Genomic DNA, 13,872 nt, shown 5'->3' on the forward strand with positions numbered 1-13,872 from the left:
TTTAAGACACAGTACATGTGTGGACTCTCTACTTCTTCTTATCCCGCCTCATTTGTTGTCTGCTAACTCCTCCCCCATTGGCCTCTCACGTTGGCTATCAGGACTTTTCGAATTGGCACATTTGTTGTAACTTCATATTTTCTCTGATAATTTTACCATTGAAAATGAATGGGTAATTTTTTTGGTGTCACTAGTGGGAAATAATTTTACATTTTTTTTATTACTGTAAGATTCTGCTTATTTTACAGGGTGATGTGGCTCAGGAGGTAGGGTGGTTGTTGGTCAACCCTGTGGTTGCTGGTTCAGTCCTTGGTCCTGCTGTAATAAACTTTTTCAACATTCAGTCTTTATTTTTACATTCCAATATCTAACATTTTTGTCTGCTAAAAATGAATGGACATGTTAAATGATGCCCTCTACGAGTGAGAAATCATTTGCCATTTTCCATCACTGTGTTATTCCACTCAGGGCAGGGGTGTTCACAGTGCGGCCCAGGGGCCATTTGTGCCCCGCTGCACATTGAAAAGATAGAATTTAACAAGAAAACTGAAAAAAAAACAACAGTAAAAATGGAAAGTTCTATTTTTTTAAGTCCTGATATTGTGAAAAACAAAGAAAAAAATGAATAAAGTTGTAATTTTTGGAAAATTAGATTGCAGAAAAAGTTCGATGTTACAAGAATAAAGTCAAAATATAAAACAAGTCATACTCTAGCGAGAGAAAAAAGTCACCATTTTATGGGAATAAACTTAAAATATATAATAAACTTAAACTTAAAAATATTGTCATTTTAGTAGCATGAACTTGAAATATTAAAGAAAAAATATGTTTTTTTTTAAGATGTGATATGAGAAAGAAACAAAACAAATAATTTTGTAATTTTTGGTAAATTAGGTTGAGGAAAAAGTTATAATATTGTGAAAATAAAGTCAAAATATAATGAAAATATGGTAATAATACTACGAGAAAAAAGTTTATGAAGATTATTTAAGAAGAACATTGAAAAATTTTTAAAAAACTAGAAAATAAAAAAACAATAGCAAACATGGGGAAAAAAAAAGCAAAGACCAAAGTTCATATTAGTAATACTCTTTTTCACCGAAATCACAAAGCTGAGATGCAGTTTTTTCTTCAAATGTAGAACTTCTTAGCATATCTGCATGTGTTGGTTTACGAAATATCGATGTGGCCCTTGCATCCTTTCATTTTTCAGTATGTGACCCTGGGTGGAAAAAGTTTGGGCACTCCTGACTTTGGGTGCCATGGCTCAGGTGGTAGATTGGTTGTCTCCCAAACCCACGGTTGCTGGTTCAATCCTTGCATAATTGTTCAACATATTTCTTTACATTTCAAATTCATTGGCATTCAAATTTGTCGCTGACCCACATATCTCAACGGCCTCAAACCATTCCAACAACAAAATGTTCAGCTCATTCAGAACATTTAGGCTATCTATCATGACCCCCAAAATTCCCACATTTTTTATAATTCAATATTTCTTTCATATTTAAAAACAGTCTAGAGATCGGGAAGACCTGGGTTCGATTCTCTTTTGGGCATTTCTGTGTGGAGTTTGCATGTTCTCCATGTGTGCGTGGGTTTTCTCCGGGTACTCCGCTTTCCTCCCACATCCAAAAACATGCATGTTAGGTTAATGGGCGACTCAAAATTGTCCATGGTTGTTTCTGTATATGTGCTCTGCAATTGGCTGGCGACCAGTCCAGGCTGTACCCCGCCTGTCGCCTGAGGTCAGCTGGGATAGGCTCCAGCATGCCCCCGCGACCCTAAAGAGTAGAAGTGGTATAGAAAATGGTTGGATGGATGGATTGAACATTACATCACATACTGCTTATTCTATGCACTGTGGTATGACTCAGGTTGAAGTGTCGTCATCTCCCAAACTGTTGGTTGCTGGTTCGATCCTCAGCTGGTGAATAGACGTCAACACATGGCTAGGATATTTCTACAGTTCAGGTTCAGTATTCACACACACTTTCTACTAAAATTGCTTCATCTAGGTTTTTTAATATTATTCAGTCTATTAATGCAAATGTGTAAAAACTGAATGGAAGACAACTACTGTGTGGTGTGTGCACACGTGTGGTGATTGTAACAGAGCACCCCATATTGTATTTCTTGCATGTTATTTGATCACAAGTGCGTGGTTGGAGGGATGGGTTTGTGTGAGGTAGCAGATGAGAGAGGAAGCACGACAGCAGGAGAGCAAGAAAGTGACCTTGGTACATTTTTAGAAAATCTTGCGCATATCACTCCTACACTGCCTCAAAGGACCATTGAAGAGGACAGAGTTGCCTCCACGCTGACTGTTTACACACGGTGACCTCAAACGGCCCCTGAGATCACTGGAATTCTGTGTGACACTGATTAAACCAGGAGCAACTACTATATATATATATATATATATATATATTGTATTTTTCAGCTGCAGTGGTTTTGCAACTTCCATCTTGAAGATAAACGGCAGCACATACCGTATTACATAAACAACATACTGTAGGTTTTTCATGCAGCATGAGCCAAGTGGGGGTTTTTTTTCATATATTTTACAGTGTGGGAATCTCCATTAGAGAGTTGCACGCTAGCTCAATTGCTTTGGTGATTATCTTACAATAAAGTTAAAACACAACCTTCTTGAACCATTAGTGTAGCTGCAGCCTCTTTTTATCAGATACGCCCGCATGCATCATGACACAGCCATCTGTCACTTATAAAACACTTGCTGACAACAATACAAAGCTGGAGTACATGTGCCCACAACTTATGTACGACAGTAACAGTGTGGTTTATTTATACGAGTGCAACATTTTCAGTTTTCATTGGAGACACGAGGAGGTTTTCTTTCCAGTGATAAAAGTGACATTGAAGAAAGTACATCACACAATATATTTCAACAACACAACAAAAAACGAGCAGATATTTGTCAAATTAAACAGAAAAATATCAATCTCATCACACCAGTATTGATCTGATATTGATCCTATCTCAGTATCAATAATATGGATATTTGGATCGACACACCCACCAGATACAGATTCCAGATTCAGATGCACTCTTGATTAAAATTTTAAGACCAGTTGAAAAATGGCAAGAATTCACGTTTAGCACTGTTGGATCTTAAGGCCCTGTCACACCTTGACGATTAAGCCAGCGTACGCCAACGTATGAAAAATTTGGCCAATACGCTGGCATACGTTGAATAAGTTATGGGTAAGTTTTGCATAAGTTAAGAGCACGCTGAAGCACGCCGGCATACGTCGTAGTACGTCCAAGTCGTCCAAAAATTTTGTGCATGCACAAAACTTTTCGACGTATGTCAACGTATGATCCATACGTCCCGCATACACGGGCAATATGTTATGCGATCGTTGACGCCCGTTCACACACGTTATTTGTAAGTTACGCACAAGTCGTAATACGTCAACATACCTTGAGGCAAAACTGTGTCTTCTTGGCTCTCTTCTTGGCAAGGATTGGCTGAGAGGAGATAGAGACCGCTGGGGAAGTCGCTTCCGATACCATTGACGATGCCTGAGAGGCGTTAGAACCTGCGTCATCTCCATCAGAGTGAGAGTGGGAGGGGGAGGGGGAGGCTGTGGGTGGTGATGGATCCCTCCGTCACTGCCCTGATACTTCTTGGCAGCGGCCTTCGACATTTTCTTCGGCATGATGGTGATGTTGACACTGCAATGTCTAGTGAGGTTATGATTTGAGTCATCAAGTGGCAGCCTTTTTATAGGCTACGGCACGTGATCGTCGGCCATACGCTGCCGTGCGGTTTGCGTTAGTTAGACTGGCATTGGGCATAAGTTGTGAACGCCGGCAACACGCTACGCATTCGTTGGTATAGGTTGTCTATCAGTAATCAAAACATTCTATATAAGTTACTAATACGTCATGTGTACGTCCAACTCGTGATGAATACGCTATGTATACGTCCAAAATTGAAAAAAAAACGTCGACAGTTCAACGTATGCCATCAAAATGATCACGTCGGGCATGCGCTGGCTAAATCGTCAAGGTGTGACAGGGCCTTTAAGGAGGTTTTAAGTAAAACTTCAAAATGCAAAAAGAAGAAATGGGAGCGAGACAAAAAAGTTTTGAGTAAGCAATTGATTGCAAACTAGCAGTAAAGTGAAACAGGCTATTCTTCAGCTGATCAAAGCTTAAGACCACAGCTTTTAAAAGCCAAAATCTTGGAAAAAATATGCATTCAATGTCATTTTATGTCAGGTATTCACACTGTCATGATCTCTTGATGGCAAAGGCAAAAAAGCTCTCTCTCTAAGAGAGTCACTTGAAACTTCTTTAAAGATCCTGAAAGTTTTGGAAAAAAAAAAGTCAAGTGGTAGACCAAAAAAATGTCACCGGCCCTGAGCAAGAGGATCTGATTGGCAGAAGGCAGGAGGATCCGCGGCCCAAATGAAGGTTGTTACTGGTGCCGAGTGCAGTACGGTAACCATCAGACAGCATCTGTGAGAGAAGGTGTTTAGGAACAAAAAACGTCTTCAAAGGCCTCATCTTCTTCAACACCACAATATTGTCTTTTGGCACCAAACATGGGACATTGAAGGGTGGAAGAAAGTTTTATTCTCTGGTGAGGAAAAAATAGAACTTCCATGGTCCTGATGGCTTCCAATGTTACTGGCATTGCAAGGAGATCCCACCTGAGATGTTTTCCACACGGCACAGTGGAGGGGGCACCATCATGATCAATCTGGGGTTGAACAATGGAGTTTCAGGTTGTGCAGGGGCGTCAAACGGCAACTGGCTATGTGGAGATGTTGCAGGGGGCATCCCTCATGACTGAAGGCCCTCATCTGTGTGGTAATGAATGGCTTTTTCAGCAGGACAACGGTGAAATTCACAATGCCCGCCTGACAAAGGACTTCTTCAAGAGGAATAACCTCGCTCTTTTGGACCATCCTGCGTGTTACCCTGATCTAAATCCAATTGAGAACATTTGTGGATGGATGGCAAGGAAAGTTTACAAAAATGGACATCAGTGCCAGACAGTTAATGCCCTCCATGAAGCCATCTTCATCACCTGGAGCAACATTCCCACTAGCCTCCTGGAAACACTGGCATCACGCATGCCCAAACCAATTTTGGTGATTAACAAGAATGGCAAGGCTGCTCATTCCTGAGTCCTTTTTTGTAAATGTTATTTCTATTTTAGGGGAATTTCTTTAGTTTTTTTAGCTATGGTTGTAAACTTTTGATCAACTGATGAACAGCCTATTTCACTTTAATGGTTTAATGCAGTGGTCCACAACCTTTTTTGACCCACGGACCAGCTTGTGTTCCCACAAATCTCCCCCGCGGACCGGGGTGTGGGGGGGTCGTACATTATATTGATCTAATTTATCTTATTATGTATTGTGTAAAACTAAGACATGAATAACATCAAATTAAAAGCACAAAATGAATGCCGACCCACCATCCACCAGTTTCAGCCAAGTTTTTTCAGAAAGATTATTACATTGCTGTTTGACGTGTGTGATAAAAGGCAGTGTGCTAGCATGAATTAACTCGAGACAAATGTGCACATTAGCACTCAATAAGTCATCAAAACTTACCTTTATACACATAGCATCAGCATTTGAGACCAAACATGAGATGAAAGAAAAATGGTAAAAATACAGTAGTAGTCTATCTGTGCGGCATATGAGAGAAAGTTAGCACACGCACAATGGACATGCGTCAAGTGAGACGGATGTAACAGAGAGAATCCGGTCACTTTTCAAAATAAATCATAAAAAACGAAATAATGGAATTTATTTTTTCTTTCTGTGCGGCCTGGTACCAAATGATCCACGGGCCCGGGGGTTGGGGACCACTGCTTTAACGGAGACAAATATGTTTCTGTCTCACTCCCATTTTTTTCTGCATTTTGACGATCTACTAAGAACCTCCTTAAGATCCAACAGTGCAGTGTAAATGTCAATTCTTGCAATTTATCAACTGTTGTTAAAGTTATGACTTGATTATGTTAAAGTTAAACCAATTAAGTACACTTTAAACTGGCTTTAAAACAATGTGTGTTCATTTGGACTGTTGCGGTCTTGCTGCTGTTCATTTTCTTTGTTACTTGAAAATTAGAATATGTTCAAGTTTGTGTCTATGAAACTGGTCAGAAGTATTTAGATATAAATTACTATTGAATTGAATTACTGAATTGCTTGTCCAAGAGGGTTTACTACATTTTTGCCTTTAAGTATGTTAGAAGTTCTGGAAATTTCTTGTCGAGTTAAGGTCAAATGGATTATGTGAGACTTCACACAGAGGAAGGAAAGAGAATACAAAGTATGAAATACCCTCACACCCACGCTGCACAATAAGGAACTGATTTCTGCTCATCCTTTATGAAGCCTATTGCAAAAGATGCCTCTGTCCAACAGCTGGACAATAACGGCCTTACATCCCACTCTGATAGTACAGTGCCACCGTGTGGCCGCATCAGTCGTCAATGCACAGCTATGTAAATACTTATGTAAAAACAAGTGTTTTCAGCCTGGATTTGAACATTGTAAAAGTTGAGGCCTGTTTCGCATCTTCTGGAAGACTGTTGCAGATTTTACACAGCCGTGTTTACTCCTGAGTCTGGGCGCCAGCAGGAGACCACTGCCTGAGGTTCTCAGAGGCCAGGATGGTTCACATGGCTCTAACATGTCAGAGATGTCCTTTGGCCCTACACCGTGAATACTTACACAAGCAGTGGAGTTTTAAAATGTATTCTCTAAACGTCAGACAGCCAGTGCAGAAACCTGAGCACTGGACTAAAATGGTTGAATTTCCTGGTTCTAGTCAGGACTTCTGTTTGTACTACAGCTGTTTTACAGCTCGTTTAGGATAGGATAGGATTCAATATATTGTCATTACACATGCACGGTACACGGTAACAAAAATTATTTAGCATTGTGAAATGCTTTTATGTATTTAAAAAAATACAGCTGTGTGAAAAAGTGTTGCCCACTTCCTGATTTTTTTTTTTGCATGTTTGTCACACATAAATGTTTCAGATCATCAAACAAATGTAAATATTAGTCAATGACAACACAACTGAACACAAAATGCAGTTTTTAAAGGAAACTTTTTATTATAAAGGGAGAAAAAAAAAACGACGTGGATCTGTGTGAAAAAGTGATTGACCCACCCCGTTAAAACATAACTTAACTGAGATTAATTGAGATTTATCAGTCTGGAAAAGCTTATAAAGCCATATCTAAGCTTTGGGACTCCAGCAAACTACAGCGAGAGCCATTATCCACAAATGGTGAAAACATGGAACAGTGGCGAACCTTCCCAGGAGTTGCCGGCCAGGATTTACCCCAGGACTCATCTGAAGACTCCACGACGACTCATCCGAGAGGTCACAAAAGACCCCACAAAATCATCCAAAGAACTGCTGGCCTCAGACAAAAGCCACTGCTGAACAAAAAGAACATTAAGGCTCGTCTCAATTTTGCTAGAAAACATCTTGATGATCCCCATGACCTTTGGGAAAATACTCTGTGGTCAGACAAGACAAAAGCTGAATCTTTTGAAAGGTGTGTGTCCCATTGCATCTGGCGTAAAAGTAACGCAGCATTTCAGAAAAAGAGCATCATACCAACAGTAAAATATGGTGGTGGTAGTGTGATGGTCTGGGGCTGTTTTGGTGCTTCAGGACCTGGAAGACTTGCTGTGATAAAAAAGAACTATGAATTCTGCTGTCTACCAAAAAATCCTGAAGGAGAATGTTTGGTCATCCGTTCGTGACCTCAAGCTGAAACCAACTTGGGTTCTGCAGCAGGACAATGATCCAAAACACACCAGCAAGTCCACCTCTGAATGGCTGAAGAAAAACAAAATGAAGACTTTTGGCCTAGACAAAGTCCTGACCTGAATCCTATTGAGATGCTGTGGCATGAGCTTAAAAAGGCGCTTCATGCTGGAAAACCCTCCAATGTGACTGAATTACAACAATTCTGCAAAGATGAATTGGAAGAAATTCCTCCACAGCGCTCTGAGAATCTCATTGCAAGTTATCGCAAACGCTTGATTGCAGTCGTTGCTGCTCAGGGTGGCCCAACCAATTACTGCATATTTTCACACAGGGCCATGTAGGTCGGGATTTTTTTCTCCCATAATAATAAAAACTTTCATTTAAAAACTGCATTTTGTGTTCACTTGTGTTGTCACTGACTAATATTTAACATTTAAGTGTGGCAAACATGCCAAAAAAAAAATCAGGAAGGGGGCAAACACTTTTTCACACCACTGTATGTATGGGCATTATGATTAGATATGAGTTCTATCAAGTACTGTACAGATTCACCTGTGGGTAAATCTAAATATAGACAAATACACAGGAGTGCATACATACTGTACACATATAGTAGCTGAACACACAGATGAATAGACAGACTAGATCCAATGGATAGTTATGTACTTATGTAGTTATATGTACTGTATATTTTTTGTTTACATCTATTATACAGTATAGTTTAAAAAATACATGCACGGCTATAGTTAATTAATTACAGTGGATCTCCTCACATTTGCGATTCAGCTCTCACGGCCCCAAAAATTTGTTGGTTTTTGGTTCTTTTTTTTCTTCCAAAAATAAGTTGTTTTTTTTCAGCAAAAAAAACATATTAATTCACCATAATTCAGAAATCATTTATAAATACAGATTAATCAGTGATGTGCAGTCAGGGGAGGCAGAAAAAAAACAAAAAATGACAGCATACAATAAATATTAATATTTGTACAATGAAGTGTATTGTGAATGCCGCACGCAACACACACACGCACACTCATAACACTTTATTTATTTATTTATTGGTATTTATGTCTCTTCTGTTCTTCTTGCTTAATTTAGTGTTATTAATGTTTCTTATGTTCTTATTCATTTTCTTGTGTTTTCTTTCTTTTTTTGGGAGAATGAACAGAACAAGAATTTCATTGCATAGTATAACTACCTGTTTTACTGTGCATATGACAAAACTCTTGAATCTTGAATCTTGAAATGTATTTTCTGCATGATTCCAATCTTTTTTTGTTTTTTTTTAACATTTTCTTAAGTAAAAATTGCTGAATTTGCACATTTCTTGATCAAATACAGCGCAAAAACCTGCAACGTGGCTGCCGTGAGCGTCTCCTCTCCGCTTAGTGCGCAAGCCTGCCTACCGCCTGAGTGTACTCAGTGAGATCTTAAACCTGGATGGTGTCACAAATGAACACTGGCAAATGAAGAGAGAAGAGGGGGGGTTCTGGAGCTGAATATAATGTCATTATTACAATAGTCACTTTTATTGCAAATGTTAATCAGAAATCGAAGGACAACGTCAACATCACGTATGATGCCATCAACGGTTGACTCAAAAATGTTAACACAAAACAATTCTAAATGCATATACAGTATGACAAATGAAAGGGGCTAATTTCATTGAAGGCAAGAGCCACACCTTCTTCTTCAACACCACCTTCCGGTTTTGTCATGAGTTATTAGTTTTTTATGATGTCATTTTTTGTTTTTTTTCTGCCTCCCCTGACTGCACATCACTGATTATTGTGTATTTATATATTATTTCTGAATTATGGTGAATGAGATGTGGTTTTTGCTGAAAAAACAACCTATTTTTGGAGGGAAAAAAGGAGCAAAAATCACGACCTTTTGGGGCTGTGAAAGCTGAATCACCAATGTGTGGAGATCCACTGTAATTAACGAGAGCCGTGCATGTGTATTTCAACTATACTGCAAACATGCACATGCAAACATGCAAACAAAGAACAGCTTAACTTCAGCGGACATAAAACAAACCCATGGCCTGTTAATTATCACCTGTTATCATAATGAGACATGTCACAGTTGACATGATACACACCCACACAGGTAAAAGGTAGACACGTGACTTACGGGTTACCTGTGTCTGCATGTGTGTTGGGGGTCCTGACAGTGCTGACCTACCATCCTGTCAGTGAGCAGTGCAGGGATGGCCCAGATTAAAGTAACAGGGGAGGCTGAGAGGAGCCACCAGGACTGTGTGGAGGTCTACTCTGATGCAGCGACTGTTACCTCCACTGCAGGTGAGTTAAAAAAAAATAATACATTTAATGTAGTTTTTCCTTTTGAAGTATTTTATTTTTCTAATATTAGAACTTTACTCCCATAACATAACTTTTCCCCCAACTTTGTTTTGTCTTCTGATAAAAATAATTATGACTTTTTAAAAATAAAGATTTTTGTTTTATTTTAACTCTATGAGACTAAAATGATATTTTTCCTTCTGGTTTTACAAGTTCATTCTTGTAAAATTGCGACTTTTTTCTAGTTCTAGTTAGACTTTTTTTCTTAATATTTTAACTTTAGTCTCGTAAAATTACAGCTGTTTTTTGTTTTTTTTTCCAACTATTTCAACTTTCTTTTTGTATATTTTCTTTCTCTTAATTGTGGCTTTATTCACACAATATTTGGACTTTATTCCCCCACAAAATAATAATTATAAAATAATAATAATAATAATAATGATAATAATGATAATAATAATAATAATAATAATAATAATAATAATAATAATATTATTATTATTATTATTATTATTATTATTATTATTATTATCATTATTATTATTATTATCATTATTATCATTATTATTATTATTATTATTTTATAATTATTATTATTATTATTATTATTATTATTATTTGCAACCTAATTTTCCAAAAATGACAACTTAATTTTTTTGTTTCTCATAATACTATGGCTTAAAAAATGTCTTTTTCTGTCATATTTCAACTTTATGCAACTTTACGTTGTGCTCCTCATAATATTACGTATTGTCATAAAATTACAACTTTTCTTGTTCATTACAACTTTTTTTCTCTTAATATTTTGACTTTATTATTGTCAAATTACTGCTTGATTTACTGCTTGTTAAATTTTTAGAATGTGCGGCAGGCATAAAAAAAAATAAAAATACCAGCCCACTGTCGTAAATGGCCCCCGGGCCATTCTTTGGACACCCCTGGTTTACAGACACTGGTTTGTAGGAGGAACATGGCTTCAGGTCAGATGTCTGAAGGGGTACGGGACTGTGAAAAGTTTGGGAACGCTGATCTAAACCAATATGTGAAGGCTTTTTAAAAAAATCTTTTTATGACATATTCAATTAGGTGGTAACAAAACAAAGAAAAATGAACAATATTTAACAGACAACATTTGTGATGCAAGATTCACATGAACTTGATGCAATAACGCCACATTTCTTCACATTGTGTGTGGAATTTAGGGGCACCCTGGAGATCAGGTGTGGCCCCCCGGGGCCATTTGCACCTCGCAGCTATTTTTTCCTACAAATACAATTACTGACTCAAAAAAACACAGCAAAATGGGGTTAAAAAAAACTTGAAATGTTGATGCTCATAGCACAAAGCAGGCTGTTTCCCTTTTAAATGTATAAAACCTCTTAGCATATTATTGCTTTTAGCTTTTTTACATGCATCAAAAGGGCCCCCAGCATCCTTTCATTTTTTCAGTATGTGGTGTAAAATGTTTGGACAGCCCTGCTGTAGATGCTCAGCCTTCGTTTTTAAAGCCTGAACCTATTATTATGTATTTTTACTACAAAATGTCATTAAGTACATATTATCAGCCAATGAGGCTGATTTTTTTTCTTTTGAAACATTGTGTTATGTGTTTTTTTTATTATTCATACAAGAAAATGCACTTTATGAAACCAATCATCAAATTGACAGAGGTCAGCAGAGTCCTCCACTTTAGCAAATTAGTCATTTTGTTGGTAGTTGTGGGAATAACCTGCATCAAATCCTCCAGTTTCTGGTCTCTCTTTCTCACGAGCTTGTGTTTGGCAAATAAATCTCTCCGGCTCTCAGGTTGCTTCATGCTAGTGGGAACCATACAGTCCGTCTAATCCCTCTTTTATCCAGGCAGTCATAGGTGACCTTGCGAGTTAAGTCACTCTTTTTGCAGGATGACAACCTGGGCTACACAGGGACATCATGAAACAGGAGCTGAAGAATGTCCTTAACTGCAAGTTGTCCGCATCTGTGAAAAATCTCAGTCTTTCTTCATCCTGAAAGCAGATATTGGAGATTCACTGAACAAGGGGTCAGCGTATGCGACCTCCACGGCGGCAGGTGTCAGCCGACGGAGGAGAGCCTTTCAGTCGCCAACGAGGAGACGCCTCCGCACCACTTTCAGCCACAAGCAGTTAGAACAGCTGGAGATAGCCTTTGGACAGAACCAGTATCCTGACATCTACTTCAGAGAGGAGCTGGCCCGAATCACCAAGCTCAATGAGGCTCGCGTACAGGTACACACATACACAAACACACACACACCTCTTTTTCCGACCTATACATGTTCTTACAATGTTGTATTGTCGTGTTAAACGGTGCCGGCGTGTCAGATAATGAGGTTTGAGGTAGAAATTGGTGACTCTAAATAGTAACTCTAAACCTAAATGCTATATCTTGTAATGTAAATGTCAGAAGTAAATGTTACATGTAAATGTTAACTCTAAATGTAAATGTTAAAACTTAAATCCAAAGATAAATGTTAAAAATAAAAAAATATTAAACCTAAATATAAATCACACATATAAATAAATAGAATAAAAATATATGTTTTACATATATATATAAATACATGTGCCAAATCTAAATATTAAATATAAATATGAATCTAAATGTGAATATATATAAATATGAATATAAATGTCAAAAAATTTTAAATCTAAATTTTTTTTAATCTAAATTTAAAGATAACTGTTCAATCAAAATATAAATGCTAAATATAAATATTCAATCTGAATATAAAAAATCTAAATCTAAATAAAGATTAAATCTAAATATCAATCTCAAATCTCAATGTTAAAATCCAACACACCAAAAAGCCACGTAGAAGAATAACAAAGTAAAGCTAGGAGGCACAGCTACATCTAACGGAAAAGTCACCATGGGAGGTGGAAAGAGAAACTCGGTAACAGGTAATAGCGCTGAAGGCAATACCAACCCGTAGCATTGAGCACACAAGCAGGGAGAGTCCTTGGCTCAACCTCAATAGGACCCTAATTACCAATGACCGACAGGTGTGCTCCAGCTGAAGCAAGTGAGTGGTTCATATGAGCATTTTTTTAAGAAGCTATTGTCCTGTTGCTGCTGAACCCGAAGGTATCTTGTCCATGTGTGTCAACAGGTGTGGTTTCAGAACAGAAGAGCCAAGCAGCGTAAGCGTGAGCGTGCGTCCCAAAAAGGGCTACCTCTAGATGTCATGTCAGGGCACAGGGCACTGCTGGGTAGCATGCACGTCCCACCATCCATGGCTCGACGCTATTATGCCCAGCCCCTTGCCACAGTTCTCCCTCCTGCCATGTTCCCCCACCACCCACCACTGGGCACAGTCAGCCAGTATCCATGCCCCTCCATGCCACCGCAGGCAACTCCTCAACACCAGCATGAGGAATGGTACAGCCCGCTGAGGAGCAATCTGACCTCAACCGTGTTATCCCTGACGTCCATGCAGCCCCTGGACACCCCCTCTCACTGGAGCTGAGCATCCACCAGGAAGCAGATTGGGCTGTAGTGAGGCTGCCAAGTATTACCTAAAGCCACAAGCTTATTGGAGCACAGCTTATTCTTTAGTTTGAAAATATATGACATTGTATTGATACCATTATTATACTTTCATCAGTGCATGCTCAAAGACTAGATAGGACAGCGCCTGGAGGAATGAGAATATTCACAGACAGTACAGTATGATGACATGAGAACAACAATAAACATACTGTTCAACCAGATTCAAACATGAACTTTATTCTCTTTGTGAAGGTGTTTTTTTTCCCATAC

At 38.4% G+C, this 13,872-nt stretch overlaps 1 protein-coding gene across 1 annotated transcript; it reads left to right on the forward strand.

Moving 5' to 3' along the window:
- Positions 1-9,998: 9,998 nt before the first annotated feature.
- Positions 9,999-13,645, forward strand: prop1 (PROP paired-like homeobox 1). Its single transcript, XM_054799152.1, has 3 exons — positions 9,999-10,092; positions 12,106-12,338; positions 13,223-13,645. Exons 1-3 carry the CDS (start codon positions 9,999-10,001, stop codon positions 13,577-13,579), a joined length of 684 nt encoding a protein of 227 aa, XP_054655127.1. The 3' UTR covers positions 13,580-13,645.
- The last annotated feature ends 227 nt before the right edge of the window (positions 13,646-13,872 follow it).

This window comes from Dunckerocampus dactyliophorus, chromosome 14 (assembly GCF_027744805.1).
Source record: "Dunckerocampus dactyliophorus isolate RoL2022-P2 chromosome 14, RoL_Ddac_1.1, whole genome shotgun sequence".
NCBI lineage: Eukaryota > Metazoa > Chordata > Actinopteri > Syngnathiformes > Syngnathidae > Dunckerocampus > Dunckerocampus dactyliophorus.

Bases quoted from the DNA above. Each gene is read 5' to 3' on its own strand.
- prop1 (XM_054799152.1), top strand. From the start codon at position 9,999: ATGGCCCAGATTAAAGTAACAGGGGAGGCTGAGAGGAGCCACCAGGAC. The intron at 10,093-12,105 runs GTGAGTTAAAAA...TCATCCTGAAAG, and splicing joins GACTGTTACCTCCACTGCAG to CAGATATTGGAGATTCACTG. The intron at 12,339-13,222 runs GTACACACATAC...GTGTGTCAACAG, and splicing joins TCAATGAGGCTCGCGTACAG to GTGTGGTTTCAGAACAGAAG.